The following is a 21876-nucleotide window of genomic DNA, read 5'->3' as shown; positions in this document are numbered from 1 at the left end:
CAGCGGATCTGACTCCCTCCGGCTGCCACAGGGCCCCTCCTGAAGTGGATCACCTAAGGAGAAGCAAGCTAAGCCTGCCCCTCCTGCCCCTGTGCACCTTGCTTACCCACCCCAGCTAATACGCCAGATCCCCAGCACCACAAGCCTGGCAGTGTGCAAGTAGCCCAGACAGGCCACGCCACCCCACAGTGAATCCCGCCCCTAGGAGAGGGGAAGAGAAGGCACACACCAGTCTGACTGTGGCCCCAGCGGTGGGCTGGGGGCAGACATCAGGTCAGACTGCGGCTCCACCCACCAACTCCAGTTGTACACCACAGCACAGGGGAAGTGCCCTGCAGGCCCTCACCATGCCAGGAACTATCCAAAATGACCAAGCGGAAGAATTCCCCTCAGAAGAATCTCCAGGAAATAACAACAGCTAATGAGCTGATCAAAAAGGATTTAAATAATATAACAGAAAGTGAATTTAGAATAATAGTCATAAAATTAATCGCTGGGCTTGAAAACAGTATAGAGGACAGCAGAGAATCTCTTGCTACAGAGATCAAGGGACTAAGGAACAGTCACGAGGAGCTGAAAAACGCTTTAAATGAAATGCAAAACAAAATGGAAACCACCACGGCTCGGATGGAAGAGGCAGAGGAGAGAATAGGTGAACTAGAAGATAAAGTTATGGAAAAAGAGGAAGCTGAGAAAAAGAGAGATAAAAAAATCCAGGAGTAGGAGGGGAAAATTAGAGAACTAAGTGATACACTAAAAAGAAATAATATACGCATAATTGGTATCCCAGAGGAGGAAGAGAGAGGGAAAGGTGCTGAAGGGGTACTTGAAGAAATAATAGCTGAGAACTTCCCTGAACTGGGGAAGGAAAAAGGCATTGAAATCCAAGAGGCACAGAGAACTCCCTTCAGACGTAACTTGAATCGATCTTCTGCACGACATATCATAGTGAAACTGGCAAAATACAAGGATAAAGAGAAAATTCTGAAAGCAGCAAGGGGTAAACGTGCCCTCACATATAAAGGGAGACCTATAAGACTCGTGACCGATCTCTCTTTTGAAACTTGGCAGGCCAGAAAGAATTGGCACGAGATTTTCAGTGTGCTAGACAGAAAAAATATGCAGCCGAGAATCCTTTACCCAGCAAGTCTGTCATTTAGAATAGAAGGAGAGATAAAGGTCTTCCCAAACAAACAAAAACTGAAGGAATTTGTCACCACTAAACCAGCCCTACAAGAGATCCTAAGGGGGACCCTGTGAGACAAAGTACCAGAGACATCACTACAAGCATAAAACATGCAGACATCACAATGACTCTAAACCCGTATCTTTCTATAATAACACTGAATGTAAATGGATTAAATGCGCCAACCAAAAGACATAGGGTATCAGAATGGATAAAAAAACAAGACCCATCTATTTGCTGTCTACAAGAGACTCATTTTAGACCTGAGGACACCTTTAGATTCAGAGTGAGAGGATGGAGAACTATTTATCATGCTACTGGAAGCCAAAAGAAAGCTGGAGTAGCCATACTTATATCAGACAAACTAGACTTTAAGTTAAAGACTGTAACAAGAGATGAAGAAGGACATTATATAATAGTTACAGGGTCTATCCATCAGGAAGAGCTAACAATTATAAATGTCTATGCGCTGAATACCGGAGCCCCCAAATATATAAAACAATTACTCATAAACATAAGCAACCTTATTGATAAGAATGTGGTAATTGCAGGGGACTTTAACACCCCACTTACAGAAATGGATAGATCATCTAGACACAAGGTCAATAAAGAAACAAGGGCCCTGAATGAGACATTGGATCAGATGGACTTGACAGGTATATTTAGAACTCTGCATCCCAAAGCAACAGAATATACTTTCTTCTCGAGTGCACATGGAACATTCTCCAAGATAGATCATATACTGGGTCACAAAACAGCCCTTCATAAGTTTACAAGAATTGAAATCATACCATGCATACTTTCAGACCACAATGCTATGAAGCTTGAAATCAACCACAGGAAAAAGTCTGGAAAACCTCCAAAAGCATGGAGGTTAAAGAACACCCTACTAACGAATGAGTGGGTCAACCAGGCTATGGAAACAAACGAAAATGAAAATACAACAATCCAAACGCTTTGGGACGCAGCGAAGGCAGTCCTGAGAGGAAAATACATTGCAATCCAGGCCTATCTCAAGAAACAAGAAAAATCCCAAATACAAAATCTAACAGCACACCTAAAGGAAATAGAAGCAGAACAGCAAAGCCAGCCTAAACCCAGCAGAAGAAGAGAAATAATAAAGATCAGAGCAGAAATAAACAATATAGAATCTAAAAAAACTGTAGAGCAGATCAACGAAACCAAGAGTTGGTTTTTTGAAAAAATAAACAAAATTGACAAACCTCTAGCCAGGCTTCTCAAAAAGAAAAGGGAGATGACCCAAATAGATAAAATCATGAATGAAAATGGAATTATTACAACCAATCCCTCAGAGATACAAACAATTATCAGGGAATACTATGAAAAATTATATGCCAACAAATTGGACAACCTGGAAGAAATGGACAAGTTCCTGAACACCCACACTCTTCCAAAACTCAATCAGGAGGAAATAGAAAGCTTGAACAGACCCATAGCCAGCGAAGAAATTGAATCGGTTATCAAAAATCTCCCAACAAATAAGAGTCCAGGACCAGATGGCTTCCCAGGGGAGTTCTACCAGACATTTAAAGCAGAGATAATACCTATCCTTCTCAAGCTATTCCAAGAAATAGAAAGGGAAGGAAAACTTCCAGACTCATTCTATGAAGCCAGTATTACTTTGATTCCTAAACCAGACAGAGACCCAGTAAAAAAAGAGAACTACAGGCCAATATCCCTGATGAATATGGATGCAAAAATTCTCAATAAGATACTAGCAAATCGAATTCAACAGCATATAAAAAGAATCATTCACCATGATCAAGTGGGATTCATTCCTGGGATGCAGGGCTGGTTCAACATTCGCAAATCAATCAACGTGATACATCACATTAACAAAAAAAAAGAGAAGAACCATATGATCCTGTCAATCGATGCAGAAAAGGCCTTTGACAAAATCCAGCACCCTTTCTTAATAAAAACCCTTGAGAAAGTCGGGATAGAAGGAACATACTTAAAGATCATAAAAGCCATTTATGAAAAGCCCACAGCTAACATCATCCTCAACGGGGAAAAACTGAGAGCTTTTTCCCTGAGATCAGGAACACGACAGGGATGCCCACTCTCACCGCTGTTGTTTAACATAGTGCTGGAAGTTCTAGCGTCAGCAATCAGACAACAAAAGGAAATCAAAGGCATCATAATTGGCAAAGATGAAGTCAAGCTTTCGCTTTTTGCAGATGACATGATATTATACATGGAAAATCCGATAGACTCCACCAAAAGTCTGCTAGAACTGATACATGAATTCAGCAAAGTTGCAGGATACAAAATCAATGTACAGAAATCAGTTGCATTCTTATACACTAACAATGAAGCAACAGAAAGACAAATAAAGAAAATGATCCCATTCACAATTGCACCAAGAAGCATAAAATACCTAGGAATAAATCTAACCAAAGATGTAAAGGATCTGTATGCTGAAAACTATAGAAAGCTTATGAAGGTAATTGAAGAAGATTTAAAGAAATGGAAAGACATTCCCTGCTCATGGATTGGAAAAATAAATATTGTCAAAATGTCAATACTACCCAAAGCTATCTACACATTCAATGCAATCCCAATCAAAATTGCACCAGCATTCTTCTCGAAGCTAGAACAAGCAATCCTAAAATTCATATGGAACCACAAAAGGCCCCGAATAGCCAAAGGAATTTTGAAGAAGAAGACCAAAGCAGGAGGCATCACAATCCCAGACTTTAGCCTCTACTACAAAGCTGTAATCATCAAGACAGCATGGTATTGGCACAAAAACAGACACACAGACCAATGGAATAGAATAGAAACCCCAGAACTAGACCCACAAACGTATGGCCAACTCATCTTTGACAAAGGAGGAAAAAACATCCAATGGAAAAAAGACAGCCTCTTTAACAAATGGTGCTGGGAGAACTGGACAGCAACATGCAGAAGGTTGAAACTAGACCACTTTCTCACACCATTTACAAAAATAAACTCAAAATGGATAAAGGACCTAAATGTGAGACAGGAAACCATCAAAACCTTAGAGGAGAAAGCAGGAAAAGACCTCTCTGACCTCAGCCGTAGCAATCTCTTACTCGACACATCCCCAAAGGCAAGGGAATTAAAAGCAAAAGTGAATTACTGGGACCTTATGAAGATAAAAAGCTTCTGCACAGCAAAGGAAACAACCAACAAAACTAAAAGGCAACCAACGGAATGGGAAAAGATATTTGCAAATGACATATCGGACAAAGGGCTAGTATCTAAAATCTATAAAGAGCTCACCAAACTCCACACCCGAAAAACAAATAACCCAGTGAAGAAATGGGCAGAAAACATGAATAGACACTTCTCTAAAGAAGACATCCAGATGGCCAACAGGCACATGAAAAGATGTTCAGCGTCGCTCCTTATCAGGGAAATACAAATCAAAACCACACTCAGGTATCACCTCACGCCAGTCAGAGTGGCCAAAATGAACAAATCAGGAGACTATAGATGCTGGAGAGGATGTGGAGAAACAGGAACCCTCTTGCACTGTTGGTGGGAATGCAAATTGGTGCAGCCGCTCTGGAAAGCAGTGTGGAGGTTCCTCAGAAAATTAAAAATAGACCTACCCTATGACCCAGCAATAGCACTGCTAGGAATTTATCCAAGGGATACAGGAGTACTATGCATAGGGGCACTTGTACCCCAATGTTCATAGCAGCACTGTCAACAATAGCCAAATTATGGAAAGAGCCTAAATGTCCATCAACTGATGAATGGATAAAGAAATTGTGGTTTATATACACAGTGGAATACTACGTGGCAATGAGAAAAAATGAAATATGGCCCTTTGTAGCAACGTGGATGGAACTGGAGAGTGTTATGCTAAGTGAAATAAGCCATACAGAGAAAGACAGATACCATATGTTTTCACTCTTATGTGGATCCTGAGAAACTTAACAGAAACCCATGGGGGAGGGGAAGGAAAAAAAAAAAAAGAGGTTAGAGTGGGAGAGAGCCAAAGCATAAGAGACTGTTAAAAACTGAGAACAAACTGAGGGTTGATGGGGGGTGGGAGGGAGGGGAGGGTGGGTGATGGGTATTGAGGAGGGCACCTTTTGGGATGAGCACTGGGTGTTGTATGGAAACCAATATGTCAATAAATTTCATATATATAAAAAAAAAACTGAGAACAAACTGAGGATTGATGGGGGGTGGGAGGGAGGGGAGGGTGGGTGATGGGTATTGAGGAGGGCACCTTTTGGGATGAGCACTGGGTGTTGTATGGAAACCAATATGTCAATAAATTTCATATATATAAAAAAAAAAAAAGAAAAAAAAACTGAGAACAAACTGAGGGTTGATGGGGGGTGGGAGGGAGGGGAGGGTGGGTGATGGGTATTGAGGAGGGCACCTTTTGGGATGAGCACTGGGTGTTGTATGGAAACCAATTTGTCAATAAATTTCATATATATAAAAAAAAAAAAAAAAAACTAACACTTTCAAAGTCTTCAAGGCCCCCAACCACTTTTTCAAATACATCTCTTACTATACTCACTCACTACATTCCAGCCTCTGTTCTTCTTTCAGTTCCCCAACATTCTATACTCTACATACATTCTACACCATATACGACCTTCCCCACAGCCTCAGCAGCACTCTTCACAAGTGAAAAAATACTTTGTCCTGAAGTACTTTCCTCTGCTCCAGGGTAACACATTCTCTCTTTTTGCCCCTACCTCAGTGGCTGCTTCTTTCCATCCCCTACTGCCGGGTCCACTTCCCTTGCTTGACCTCTACATGCTGCTATGCCTAGGCTTGACCTTAGGCTATCCCTACCTCCCTACACACATATTTCCTCAGCACTTTTGGCTCTAGATAACATCTGTATGCTCTTAAGTCCCTGTTATGGACTGAACTGTGTCCCCCACAAAATTTTTAAACTGAAGACTTGACCCCCCCCCCCACCATGTGACAATTTGGATATAGGCCCTCTAAAAAGATAAAGTTAAATGAGGTTATAATGCTAGGCCCTAATCCAGTACAACTGATCTTTATAAGAAGAAGACAACAGCACTAGAAGCACAGACACACAGGAAAGGCCATGTGAGGACACAGCAAGACGGCAGCTATCCAGAAGCCAGGGAGAGAAGCCTCAGGTGAAACCAAACCTTCCAATACCTTGGTCTTAGACTTTCAGCCTCCAGAACTGTGAAAAGTAAATGTTGTTTACATCACCAGTCTGTAGTATTGTTACTGCAGCCCTAACAGACCAATACGCTTCCAAATCTATATATCTAACTTATGCCTTTTCCCTTGAATAGGAAACTCTTTAGATCTGCATTCTAGACATAAGCACATGGATAATAAGCACCTCAAATATAACATGGCAAAAACACAATATGATTCCCAAAACCCTCTAACTACATGGCTCCTTCCCTAATCAGCCTCATCCATCCAGTCACACAAGCTAAACACCTTGGAATTATTCCTGATTCATCACATGAGTAAGCCAGTTTACTCCAAAACATTTTTCAAATCTATTTTATTCCAACATATAGTTCCATACTACCCCAAGCCAAAATCACACTCTTCTAGACCTGTGCTATCCAAAAGAATTTTCTGTGATGATGAAAATGTTCTATAATCTATGCTATCCAATATGGTAGGCACTAGACAGAATGTGGCTATTAAACACTTGAAATGTGGCTGGTGTGACTAATGAATTAAATTTATTTTAATTTAATTTATATTTAAATAGCCATATGCGGCCAGTAGCTATAATATTATACAGCATAGCTCTAGATTAATATAATGACCTCCTAACAAGTCTCCTTGCTACTGCTCTTGTAACCCTATAAACCATTATCCTTAAAGTAGAATGATGGTATTAAAATGTAAATCAGACAAAGGGAGTTATGGTGGAGAAGTGGAGTGACCGGGATTTTCCTCATCCCTCCGTCACAGCTGTACTAAGGTCAGATCACTTGGAACACCCAGGAAGTGGATCTGCAGAGTGGCAGAAGGATCTCCACAGTTGGAGGGAGACAGCTTGGCAGGATTGAGGTGCCTGTATGTGAATTGGGGGAGATAAAATGGCAGAAGCACAGAAGGGAGGGAAACGCTTTATGCAAAGACAAAAGGGAGAGAGAAGGGGGTTGGAAAAGTCAGCACTGAGGAAGGAATGGAAGAAAGACTAATTGTTAACAATTATGGTTCAGATAAGAAGAAAATATTTCATCTGTGAAATAAGAACAGTGGTTATAAAGTAAAGTAGTCAGGGGCATCTGGGTGGCTCAGTCGGTTGAGTGTCCAACTTCAGCTCAGGTCATGATCTCACCATTCCCGAGTTCAAGCTCTGTGTTGGGCTCTTTGCTAACAGCTCAGAGCCTGAAGCCTGCTTCAGATTCTGTGTCTCCCTCCCTCTCTGCCCCTCTCCTACCCATGCTCTCTCTCTCAAAAATAAACATTAAAAAAATTTTTTTAATGTCAAGAATCCAATAAAAAAAATACAAGACATTGGGGTGCCTAGGTAACTCAAATGGTTAAGCAGTCGACTCTTGGTTTTGGTCCAAGTCATGATCTCACAGTTCATGAGTTTGAGTCCCAAATAGGGCTCCACTTGGGATTCTCTCTCTCCCCCTCTCTCTGCCCCTCCCCTGGCATGCACGTGTGCTTTCTCTCTCTCTCTCAATATAAATAAACTTAAAGAAAATTGCAAGGCATTTAAAAAAGCAGGAAAATACTCCCAATAATGAGGTGATAAAACAATCAAAATTGACACAGAATTGACATAATAAACATAAGAATTAGCAAACAAGAACATTAACACAGAATAAGTATATCTTATAGGTTCAAAAAGTTAAGTAGAAACAGAAGATATAAAAAAGACATAAATGATACTCACAGAGATAAAAACCAAGATGAATGTATGAATAGAAAAATATCTGAATGGGAATTAAAGCAAATTACACTTAGTAAAAGATTAGTGAACTTGAAGACACAGGAATAGAAACTATTTAAATGAAAAAATGAAAAGCTTTCAAAGTAAACAATACGTTAATGAGTTTAATATAAGTTTAAATGGAGTTCCTGTAAAGGGAGTGGGGGAAAGAAAAATACTTGAAGAAATAATGTCAACTTTGGAAAATTCAACAAAAACTATAAATCTAAGCTCAAGAAACACAAGCATAAGATGAAAAATACACCACAGCACATTATAATCATTTAGCCCCAAACAAATGATAAGTAGAAAATCTTAAGAACAGCCAGAGATAATAAAAGCACACTTACAGAGGAACAAAGATGAGGAAAGCAGATTTCTCATGGGAAACATAAACAAGACAGCAATGCAACAACATCTTTAAAGTACTGAAATTTAAAAATCAGAATAGAATACAATTGTATCCCAGGAGTCAAATCGCTGGCTTCAGCTTTCACCTTAGGAGATTAGAGAAAGAAGAGATGAAACCCAAAGGAGTAAAAGAAAGAAAATAGAAAAAGATCAGAAAACAAGAAAATAGAAAATGAAATAAAAAAGATGATTTCTGAGACCAATAAATAAACCTCTAATTAGAATGATCAGAAAAAAAATGAGAAGACACAAATTACTAATATCAAGCACTATAAAGTCTACAAAATACTAAAAAGGTAAGGGAATGTTATAAAAAACTTTATGCTCATAAACTGGACAAATTCCTTACAAGATCCACTGTACTAAAGCTTTTGCAAGAAATAGATAATCTGAATAGCCCTACATCTATTAAATACTTTGAAACTGCAGTCAAAAATCTTCTCACAGAGAAAAATTCAGGCCTTAATGACTTCACTGATGAATTCTACCAAAGATAGAAAAAAATTATACTAATTCTACATAAACTCTTTGAGAAAATGAGGCCAGCATTACCCTCATACCAAAACAAAACAAGGACATTACACGAAAATCACAGACCAATGTCTTTCATGAACAGAGATGTAAAAATTCCAAATAAAATTTTAGTATACCAAACCTAAAAACGTATAAAAAGTATAACACATCATATGAGACTGAGATTTATCCTAGTGATGCAGGGTTAGTTTAATGAAAAACCAATCAAAGTAATTCACCACTAACAAACTAAAAAGGAAAAATCAATAATCATCTCAATTAATGCAGAAAAAGTTTTGGCTTTAGAGATCCAAAATCCATTCCTAATAAAAACCCTCAGCAATTTAGGAATTGCTGATAAAGGACACCTGATAAAGGGCACCTAATGAAAAACTTATACCTAACCTCCTACTTGAAGGACTGGATGTTTTCCCTAAGACCAAGAACAAGGCAGGAATACCCACACTCAACATGTCTATTCAACATTGTATTGGAGGTTCTATACAGTGCAAAAAACAAATAAGTAAATAAATACTATCCAGATTGGAAAGGAAAACGTAAAACTGACTTTATTTGTAAATGGTATAATTATTTATACAAAAAATCTAATACAGGGGCACCTGGGTGGCTCAGTCGGTTAAGCAGCCGACTTCAGCTCAGGTCATGATCTCGTGGTCTGTGAGTTTGAGCCCCGCGTTGGGCTCTGTGCTGACAGCTCACAGCCTGGAGCCTGTTTCAGATTCTGTGTCTCCCTCTCTCTGACCCTCCCCTGTTCATGCTCTGTCTCTGTCTCAAAAATAAATAAACGTTAAAAAAAAATTTTTTTTTAAATCTAATACAGCCTACAAAAAAAAAATTCTACTAGAAATAATGAGTTTAGCAAGTTTGCAGAACACAAAGTCAGTATAGAATCAATTGTATTTCAGATGGCAGTTCAAGATGGTGGCTTAGGAAGAGCCTGAATTTGCCTTCTTCCACAGACATACCAGATCTAAATCTAAATATAGAGCAATTCTTGCAGAAAAAGAACCGAGAACTGATTGAACAGCTTCTGCACAAAAAATGATAGGGGGAACCACATACATAAGAGTAGGAGAGACAGAGACATAGTAACCACAGGAACACCACTCCCAATGTGATAACTTGACGAAAGAAGGGATGTCACGGAGGGGCCCCTGCATAGACTTGCCAATACTGGGCACAGCAAAACAAAACAAAACAATACAAAACAAAACATAGCTGCTAATCCACTAGTAACCCTAAGGCATCCACCAAATAGGCAGGGAACTGCTGGAACTCTCTGGGGTCAGAGGTGCCAGCAAGCACCACATTTTATATGCCCCCTCCAGCTTCATAGTGCAGATGGGAGCAGGGTCCAGGCACTCTAGTCAACTTAGTAGGGCTGCCCTAGCAAGTCCCAGGTTCCTAGCCCACAACAATTCCAGCTGTCCCCTGAAGGTGCCCACCACAGCCCCAGCTGTCCTGCCAAGGTAACCCCAGAGCAGCATACTCCTGGCCCATGTCTGCTCCACTCCAACCAGCCAAAGCTGCCAGACATACCAGTCTACACAGAGGATGCTCCTAACTCATGGCCACTTCTTTAAGACTAAAAGAGGGAGGTAGCTATTCTAATTCACAGGACGGACACACACACACACACACACACACACACACACAAACAAGAGGAGGAGACACAGGAGTATGTTCCAGACAAAAGAAGATAAAATCCTGGGGTGGGGGAGGGGGGACCTTAATGAAACAGAGATAAGTAATTTACCTGATAAAGAGTTCAAAGTAATGGTCATAAAGACACTCACTGAACTCAAGAATGAACAAACTTCAACACAGAGTTAGAAAATATAGGAACCAAAGCTGAAGAATAACTGAAATGATATAGAAGAACAGGTCAGCATCTGGCAGAGTAGAAACTACCTAATCAAAACAGCAAAAAGAAAAAAGAATTTTATTTTTTTACATATATTTAAAAAAAATTTTAATGTTTATTTTTGAGAAAGAGAGAGAGAGCACGAGTAGGGGAGGGATAGATAGAGAGAGGTAGACACAGAATCCGAAGCAGGCTCCAGGCTCCTAGCTGTCAGCACAGAGCCCGAGGCAGGGCTCGAACTCATGAACCGTGAGATCATGATGTGAACCGAAGTTGGGTGCTTAACCGACTGAGCCACTCAGGCGCCCCAAGAAAGAAGAATTTTAAAAAATGAGGGTGGATTTAGAGACTTCTAGGAAAATATCAAGTATACAAATATTCACATTATAGGGGCCCCAGAAGGAGAAGAGAGAGAGAAAGGAGCAGAAAACTTATTTGAGGAATTGATGGCTGAAAACTTCCCTAACCTGGGGAAAGAAACAGACATCCAGGTCCAAGAATCAAAGAATCCCAAACAAGATGAACCCAAAGAGACCCAAGCCAAGACATTATAATTTAAAAAAAAGCAAAAGTTGGGGTGACTGGATGGCTTAGTCAGTTATCACTACCTAACTTCTTTATAAAGCAACAACAATCAAGACAGTGTAGGGGCACCTGGGTGGTTCAGTTGGTTGGGTGTCAGCTCTTGATTTTGGCTCAGGTCATGATCCCAGGGTCGTGGGATTCAGCCCCGAGTCGGGCTCTGAGCTGAGCATGGAGCCTGTTTACAATACCCTCTCCCCCACCCCTGCTCACATGCACATGTGCTCTCTCTCCCAAATTAAAAAAAAAAAAAAAAAGAAAAGAAAAAGGCAGGGTGGGGTTGGCATCAATAGAATATATATAAAGATATAGAAGCCATCAGTGGAGAAACAATAGCTTTCTTCAAATGCAGTGTGTGAATGACTACATGTCTATAGGTAAAATAATAAAACTTGACCTAGACCTTCTATCTAGATTTCATACCATATACAAAAATTTCAAAAAGGATCATAGATGTGAATATAAGACTATTTTCCCCTAGTAATACTTTACCTAAAATTAACTACAATTTGTTAGTGCTGCCAATTAAATATTCTTGCTTGCATGTTTTCAGATACAATTACTGAGCTAATACAACTTCCAGGTGTCTTCCTATTCTAAGTTCTTAAAGAGCTCTTTCATTGCTGTTATCTCAACAAGATTCCATCAATTCCTTTAACAACAGTGTAATCTGAAACATATCAAAAGATAATTCTAAAAATGATTATGAAAAATTTGGAGGTTTTTACCGATTGCTGTTTCTGGCATTGCAAAGAGAGACTTCTCAGTAGCCACTCGGAATTGCCCATGAACTGAGACACCAACTCCCTAGGAAAATAAGGCAAAAAGTTGTTTTAAAATGCTGAAAAACAAACAAACAAACAAACAAACAAACATAGACTCATATACACACAAACATTTTAAACCAAGTAAATTATATTTCACAAGAATTTCTTTTAGGGGATATACTGGAGGAAAACCCTGAAACACATAATTTCAGGAGAACTTACTGGACAAAAAACATATTGGTAGCCGTGATATGTGGAATAGATTTGTTTTCAATCAGTATTTTTTGCTATGTTTCATGCCCTCTTCCCCCATTCCCTCTCATTTCAAATCAGATACAGCATTACAGAACAGTGACTCTTCCCAGAACCACTGAGTGCTGCTGTTGGCGGGACCATTCATCAGAGGAGCACAACCAAGTTATTCTAGCTAATTTCAATAGCTTTAAATAGAATATTAACACATTTTATTCATTCACCTATTTCATGGTTTCATTTATTGTGTATTTCAGAATATTGGCAACACTGTTTTTATCAGATACAACATTTAACGGCCAACTATACAACTTCTAAAAAATGATTACTGAACACAAGTTTTAGAAAATAAGATCTGGCTGAAAGTCTCTGATTTGTTGAATGTCACTGAAAAGGGCAAACTTAATAGTCATCTTTGAATAAACATATTTGAAAAAACATATTTGAATACAATGAAATAAGAGGTACACGTGTAATGACTAAGCATCCAGTTCATGTCAGTGCTCACACTATACACATTTCCTATGTTGTGTTCTTTTTACATTATTCAGAATTTCTGTTAGATTGTTTTAGTTCTTCTCATTCTTGGTTCTTTTTAACCAGTGTACTCTTCATCACCACAGTATTAAAGGAGTTAAAACATATAAAGTATGTGGAACAATGCCAGGCACTTAAGAGTTCTATAAGCATTAACTAAACAGAAAGGACCTCACCTCTATCTGGTTCTTCTAATCTTTCATTACAATTTCTTCAACTCTTTGAAGTGTTTTCATACTCAGTTTTAAGAAAACACTCAAAAACACATGCAATTTCTTATAAATTTTATGTTCTGTATGCTAATTTTAAATTTTAGAAAACCATGCAAATAAACACGGAAGTGAATATAATTCTTCAGCCACCACCTACATCTTTTGGTGTCAACATTTATAAGTTAAATCTACAATGTTCGATACTCTTTCTACAGGTAAATATCATCGTTATAGGTATTCTATCATGACACAGTCAACTGACAACACTGACCCAAATTCAATTGTATGTATTCCAAGATCACAATCTTACAAATTTTAATGAAAATAGAACATTACTAGTTTCATTAATAATTTATTATACTATTTTAAAAGTCCTTGCTTCATATTCTACTCCCCACTTCAGTTTATCAAATTGTAGATGAAAGTTATCAGTGTTCAGGAATGTCTTGCTAAGAACTTAGAGTTGGAATGGACTCCCAGTTTTTGGACTTTGTTCTTTTGAGTACCCAGACTCAGAACTGCCTTCCTCTCGGGTTGCACAGTAGGTAGATCTCCAGGCCTCACTGACTGACCCTGTTTCAAACCATACTCCTCTGGTTATTGCCTCCTACCTCTTTTATTTTCAACGTTTATTTATTTTTGGGACAGAGAGAGACAGAGTATGAACGGGGGAGGGGCAGAGAGAGAGGGAGACACAGAATCGGAAACAGGCTCCAGGCTCTGAGCCATCAGCCCAGAGCCCGACGCGGGGCTGGAACTCACGGACCGCGAGATCGTGACCTGGCTGAAGTCAGACGCTTAACCGACTGCGCCACCCAGGCGCCCCGACCTCCTACCTCTTTTAATTAACCCTGAATTCCACAAATAGCAAGGACTATATCCCCCTTTATTAAATCTGACCATAGCCCCAATCCTAGTCTCCTCTCTTTTTTCCAGATAAAGTTATTAATTTGGTATGTAACCCTTCAGATTTTTTCCCTGTGTATCTCTAACACATATTTGTTTTTTTTTTTCAACGTTTATTTATTTTTGGGACAGAGAGAGACAGAGCATGAACGGGGGAGGGGCAGAGAGAGAGGGAGACACAGAATCGGAAACAGGCTCCAGGCTCCGAGCCATCAGCCCAGAGCCCGACGCGGGGCTCGAACACACGGACCGCGAGATCGTGACCTGGCTGAAGTCGGGCGCTTAACCGACTGCGCCACCCAGGCGCCCCTCTAACACATATTTGAACAAACATGAATATTTATATGAGATACACACACACTTCAAACTGATCCATGGCATGCAAGGTATACATAGTATGGCCCAGCTCACCTCTGACCTCATCTCCCATCACACTTGCTGTGCTTATTCCACCAGCCACAGGGCCTTCATGCCATTCCTCCAAAATTCCAAGCCTTTACAATTTCAATTAATCATATAATTTTAAAGTGAGGAAAACATACTAAAGAAGAATACTACCTGCCCCATTGCTGCCCTTTCTCTATGGGAAACTTCTCTGCCCAGAGACTTTGCCCTTCCCTGAGCGGTGGCTGAACTAGGGATGGGCACCCAATTGAGGCACCTTACACCAGAACTGTAAGGCCCATGGAGCAAAGGGGGAGAAAGAAAAGTGCATTAGACAAGATTCTCACTGTCAGGTATTTAAACTAAAAAATGGTGGGCAGCTGTGAGTTGATGACAGCCAAAGTTTAAAGGTCATTTGAAATTTGAGCCAAAGACATGTGAGCCAAGTTAAAGCAGAAACTACATAGGGTGAAGACAAATAAATGGAGAAGGCTGCATGCAGCCTGTACAGCACAGAGAACCAAGCAAACATACAAAAAGCAGCGGAGACAGTTGGAGAGAAAAAATGACAAACATACTACTTAAATTTGCCTCAAGTCCACACTTGCAGTTCAAGTAGCTATGCTACAGATTTTGTCTATGGGTTCCTGTGTAATCGCTGTGCTTGTCTAATAACTGCTCCATTCTCTTTTCTGCATCTGTTTCATTAAGTCCATGTTTTCAATTAAAAAAGTCTCTCACCACATTTTTTTTTTAATTTTTTTTTTCAACGTTTATTTATTTTTGGGACAGAGAGAGAGCATGAACGGGGGAGGGGCAGAGAGAGAGGAAGACACAGAATCGGAAACAGGCCCCAGGCTCCGAGCCATCAGCCCAGAGCCCGACACGGGGCTCGAACTCACGGACCGCGAGATCGTGACCTGGCTGAAGTCGGACGCTTAACCGACTGCGCCACCCAGGCGCCCCTCACCACATTTTTGATTAGAACCAGATCTACATCCTGTCAAGCTTCAGCATCACACAGTATAAGCTGCCTTGTGCCCTTTTTCCTGCTAACAGAGCTCATCCCTGACTAGTCATTTCCATTCTATCTCCTGAAATCCTCCTTACTTGGCAAGAGAACCACCTAACAGCCCAACTTCTCTATACAGGGCCTTATCTACCTCTTGATATCAATAGAGAAAGAAATTTATGAGCCCCATATTCTTTGATCTAGAAACTACAGATCCTGTACTCATTGATTCAGTGCTTTATCTTGTTGTTACATGATACCTTTTGTTTCACCCATAGCTGAAAAAACAATGAATGAAATCAAACACTTCAAGATTTTAGAAAAAATTAATAATGACAAGCTTTCAGAATAAGAGATCCTTGCCATAAGTACCATTAAGAGCCAATTTTAAAAGCCTTTCAATTAAGAGGAAAGCTGGGAAAATGCAAGCCACCTCGCTTGGAGATACTACAAATATAAATGCTGATCAATGTTCAAAGGGATATAGCAACTACATGGCAGATTCATATCTAAATTTTGTATCTTACATAAAAGAATCCATTATAGGTTGTTTACAATAAGCTCTCCCTTGAATCTTTAAAAATTTACTGTTATATAAACTCCTTTGCTAGACTAAAAAGGCTTCAAAGTCTTCAAATTTTATTGCATTAATGGTTATACTGTACAGATTTATTCCCCAAATGTAAGATATCCTTCTTATTCCTGACTCTTCTCAAATACTCCCCCTGCATCCTTCCAAACCCACTAGTCAAATCTCATTTCATCTAACTGGATTGTATCTGTAGCATTTAGCAGAGCTGTTTAGTCCCTACATCAGGAAACACTTAACTTGACTTTGACATACCATCACTCTCCTGGTTTTCCTTGTGTCTCATTAATTGTTCTTGTTCTTCTCCTTGACACCAAAATGTTGATCTGCCCTCCTCCCCACCCCCCCACCCCCAATGATCAGATGTCTTTCCTCTGTTCCACTTCACCTGTACTCTCTTCTTTCTACATTTGTTGCCTAGGTGATCTCTTCCAAGAGCCCCAGGAATTTAAGCACCATAACACTAATGACTTAAATTATTTCTCCATCCTGATTTCTCTAGAATTGCATACCTAGCCACCTATTTCACATCTCCATTTGAAGCTCTAGTATTTTTCTCAATGTTCATACATCAGAAATAAATCTCTTGATTTATTGAGAAATAAATTGAGAAATAAATCTCCTTAAATGAGTGGCTCCCTCAGTAAATAGCACCACCATTCACCCAGCTGGTCAGGCCAAAAACCTCAGCATCATCCTCTTTCTTTCTGATCTCCCAATCTCATCTATGAACCTGTCTAGATAGTTCTTACCTCAAAATATACTTTGGATCAGGCCACGGTTCACATCTCCACTGTAACAGCCCAAGTTGAAGTCACTACTATCTCTGCCTGGGCTAGTCTTGCTTCTGTTCTTGCCACAATCCATTCTCTACCCAGCAGCCAAGAAAGCTTATTAAATAAATGTAAAGTTAAAGTTTTCTCCTGCCCAAAATTCTCCAGTGACTTCCCATCACATTAAAGTATTACCAAATTTCCTCCTCACGGCCAATAAGGCTCTATGTGATTTGGTCCCTTTTTAGCTCCCTCATCTTAGAGTTTTACCATTTTCCACATTCCTCACTTTCATTCAGGTCAGGCACATTGGCGTGTTTTTTGTTTTTTAATAACTTTCTTGACATAGAATACACATTCGAAAGTATACAAATAGTAACAAATGATAAGTATACAGGTCCAGTGGGTTATCCCAAAGTGAACACACCCAAGTAATGAAAATGCAGATAAAAATTATCAGAAATTATTTTATGCGCTCTGTCAACTCATTATTCCTTCTATCCTTCAGGCAACTACTATCCTTCCAACAAAATAAGATTTATGTTTTCTGGTTTTATATTGATATAAATAGGATCATAGAGTATATACTATTTATCTTTTAGTCAACATTCTGTGAGATTCATTCATGTTGTGTGTAGCAATTTTTTTTCATTGTACAGCAGTCCTTTGTATGGATAATTTATTGATCTATTCTATAAATAGCCAGTTAGGTTTTCTAGTTTGGGACTATTGCAAATAATGATTCGATGCCATTCTTATGCATATCTTTTGGTGCGTAAGTGCATACATTTTGATGGGGTACATATACCAGGGAGTAAAACTACTGGGTCAAAGGACACTAATTCAATCAACTTTAAAAAAATAACAATTTTCAGGGTACGTGGGTAGCTCAGTCAGTTGAGTATCCAACTTCAGCTCAGGTCATGATCTCACGGTCCTTGGGTTTGAGCCCCGTGTCGGGCTCTGCGTTCCCCTCTCTCTCTCTCTGCTCCTCTCCCACTCACATTCTCTCTCTCAAAACTAAACATTAAAAAAAATTTTTTTTAATAACAATTTTCCAAAGCATTAGTACCAACTTTGTACTCCACCAGAAGTGAGTTTGTTATTTCCTATCTTCACCAATATTTGAATTGGTCTTTCATAATTTTAGCTATTTTAACAAGTATATGTTAATATTCCATCGTTACTTCAATTTGCATTTCCTTGATGATTAATGCAGTTGAATGTTTTGTTACATTTATTTGTTATCTGGATATCTTTGTGATAGGTCTATTCTCATCTATTGCTCATTTTTCCACTGGATTTTTGTATTGATTGTAGAAATTCTTTATGCATTCTGTATATGATTCCTTTACCAGACATATGCATTCCAGGAGCTATTTTCTAGTCCATGGTTTGCCTTTTCACTCTTATTGATGACTCAGAATGCACAAAGTTCTTAGTTTTTAAATGTGTTATTTTTGTTTATGGTGCATTTATGTATTATTTAAGTAATCCTTCCCTACCCTTAAGACACAGCCATAAGTGTATGTTTCAAATATTCAGAAATTTCTAGTTATTATTATTGAGTGCTTTCTTAATTCTATTGGGGCCAGAGTCTGGAGATTAATCCTTTGAAATCAATTCTGTAAGACTAATTCTGTGACCAATTTTGGTAACTGTCCCATGCACACATGAAATGAACACATCTGCAGTTACTGAATACGTGTCAATTGCATCAAGTTTATTACACAATGTTCAAATTACGTGTATGCGTGAAAAATACGCGTGTGTATATATGTACTTACACTGAGCTGTTTTCTGCTCCAGATTGTGGTTTTGTCTATTTCCCCTCTTAGGACTTTCTACTTTTTAGCATAAAAATGTTTGACAATATCATACCAGTAGAGTTATTTCAGATAGCCAGGGGTTTGTTCCCATAGTTTCTCAGTTTTAACACTACTGTCATATTGTATGTTATGGAACTCATTAAGTATAACTCAGTTCAGCTTCATATTCAGTTATAAACTGAGATTTTTAGATAAATATTTATAAAATAGTTTTCTACAGTTGATTAAGGTCAATAAAATTTTCAGAATCTGACTTCAGTGATCTTAAGAGGGTGAAGATCTGAACAGAGTTTAACAGACTGAACTAAGCCCTACCTGCTAAGGAAACAAATAATGGAATTTAGGGCTTGCCAAATTGGGCCCCTCAATGCAACACCCTAGGAGTTAAGGTGACCTGAATCCAGACCAGCCCTCACCTGGAGTGAAGCCCAGCTACACATCCTTCCATCCCTGACGGGATCTAGATGATTGGAATTACTAGTGCTCTCAACCTAGACACCTGCTAGAAACAAAGGCACATCTTCCTTGAAGGAAGATAATGTCATCCTAGGACTCAAATAACAGTTAGAAGTAACTAGCCCCGATTAGAAATAATCCAACATATAAGAAAGGACCACATGACTAACACCAAAGAGAAACAATACACAGCAGATTCACAGGGCATACAAATTTGGATTTGTTATAGCTAACCATTCTATAACTATGAAATGTCCTTCTATATCAAATAAGTTTGTCATAAAATTTACCTTGTTATTAAAATATGTCAGCTGTCTTTTAGTTTAGTGGTGGTATGGTATCTATTTTACATTTAACCCTTCTGTGCCTTTTATTTATGGTGTCCCAAGCACTCGGACATTCTTTTTTACTTTTATTAATAGTAAACAATCATCACTGCAGTACTGTGCTCACCTTGTGCTAATAAAGTAAAATGAATCTGATCCATTTTTACAACCTAGTATAAAAATGCTAATAGGGACAAACAAAAAACAACTAAACAATATATGAACATAGTCAAACTCATACTGTCATAAGAATAACAATTACTTATTTAAATTTTATAATCTTTAAAGGCAAAATTTAGGCAATCTAAGACTTTTTTAATTAAGAGACATAGATGAGTTTTTAGACTGATAGATGGAAAAAGCTGACATAGCTTTATTTAAGGCTTTTTACAAAGATCTTAGAATTACTTAAAAAGCACAGTTAAATTCTTTACAATGCAAATATGTTAATTAGCAACTAGAAATAAGCACCACTTATATATTTCCAGATAATATTACTATTTGAGACAAAAACATTGTAAAAATTGATAATTACAAGAATATTTAAAGTTAACCTAAGATATAGTCAACCATTCCATTATTATATTTATTTTTTTATGTTTATTTTTGAGAATGAGAGAGAGATAGAGAGCGAGCAGGGGAGGGGCACAGAGAGAGGGAGACACAGAATCCGAAGGAGGCTCCAGGCTCTGAGCTGTCAGCACAGAGTCCAACACATGGATCCAACTTGTGAACAGTGAGATCATGACCTGAGCCAAAGTCGGACACTTAACCGACTGAGCCACCCAGGTAGTCCCCATGATTTATGTTAATGGCAAGATTATTCTCTCCACAAACAAACAAGGACACATGTGGAACAATTTAATTTGGTGCTTGAAAAAGAAATGTTCCAGATAATAGTATTGTATTAGTGTTAAATTTCTTGATTTTGGTGTCTTTATTCTTAGGCAATACGCACTGAACAATTTAACAATAGTTATCACGTCTCTAACTTTCTCTCAAATGGTTAAAAAAATTCTTCACAGATAGATGCAGAAGAGAGGAAGAGAGAATGATAAACATATGTGGAAATAACAGGGAATATGACGAATACATAGGAGTTCTCTGTACTGTTATTGCATCTTTTCCATAAACTTGAAGTTGTTTCACAATAAAAATGCTTTTCTAATTAAAAAAATAAATTAAAATTAAAATTAAATGTTACAGAGTAAACAGCCAACAACCACCGTTAAGAAAGCAACTAACCGAGAAAGGCACACAATGGGATGATGTGACTAATGCTTATACAAAGAGTCATGGATTTAAATTCTAATCAGGGAGAATGAGGAAGCTCCTGCCCAGAATGAACACTGCATCACAGTATCGGAGAGTATGTGAGAGTCCTCTCTCATCATCATTCAGGGTTTGAAACAGTGCTTTCAAATAGGTATAAGTTTCTGTTAGAAATTCAAACAGGTTTTTCATTGTACATTACTTCACTATAGTATAAAAGTTAATATCATAAATATACAATACGTTTCATAACGTATCTCTGGGACCACATGCATTAGATTAGCAGTCTGATCAGCAGTCTCCACAGTGAAAACAAAGACTTTATTATGCTTCTCTCATTAATATTAATAGGCTAGTACTGCATATTAATGATACTAATACATTGATTACATAATGTTAATGTATTTTAACTCCCCCTGCTTTGGATGCATAATTCATATTATTTCTGAATGAAAATTACATTCAGCAGAACCAAACAATCGAGAAAAATATTTATTTAGATATTAACAGTCTACCATTCTTCAGGTATAGTTTTACTTTACTTTAAGTAAAAAAGCCAGAGGGATACTTGAAAGTTGCTAAGAGAGGAAATCTTAAAGCTCTCATCACAAGAAAAAAAAAGACTTTTGTTAACCATTTGTGGTGATGGATATTAAATTATTGTGGTAATAATTTTGCAGTAGATACACATTCCAAATCATTACACAGTACACCTAAAACTAACACAACGTTATAGGTCAATTATATACCAAGGATTTCCATTAATTCTGTAAAGCATATTAACTAATGTCCATATTAACTAGCACCTGAAAACTACTCTCTGGCTACTTTTTGATACAATTTCATACTACAATCTGTGGAATTTAGAGTTTATGAAATGTTAGTCATATGTATTTCTAGTCTGTTTATGCCAGTCGTACTTGTATAGTAAGTATGTGCTTTAAATAAAATTCATTGTAAACTGATAAGAGTATAAAAATAAAGAGTTGGTTCTATGAGAACCAGGTTGAATGCTCCAGAAAAATATGAAAAAGACAAGTCACTAAAAAAATTTGGTATAGGGGAAAG

At 38.3% G+C, this 21876-nt stretch overlaps 1 protein-coding gene across 5 annotated transcripts in view; it reads right to left on the bottom strand.

Moving 5' to 3' along the window:
• HIBCH (3-hydroxyisobutyryl-CoA hydrolase) overlaps positions 1-21876 on the bottom strand; it is a 119754-nt gene that overhangs the window by 33815 nt on the left and 64063 nt on the right. For all 5 annotated transcript variants that reach the window (XM_047085973.1, XM_047085972.1, XM_047085969.1 and 2 more), the window contains one exon: positions 12222-12300. In XM_047085973.1, coding sequence (XP_046941929.1) covers positions 12222-12300 — 79 coding nt within the window. The remainder of the gene's footprint in view (positions 1-12221; positions 12301-21876) is intronic.

This window comes from Lynx rufus, unplaced genomic scaffold, assembly GCF_022079265.1.
Source record: "Lynx rufus isolate CCGP_SWC_20201006 ecotype Redwood Valley unplaced genomic scaffold, mLynRuf1.p SCAF_2, whole genome shotgun sequence".
NCBI lineage: Eukaryota > Metazoa > Chordata > Mammalia > Carnivora > Felidae > Lynx > Lynx rufus.
Note: the sequence above shows the minus strand (reverse complement) of the source record. Positions and strands in the feature narration are given on the sequence as shown.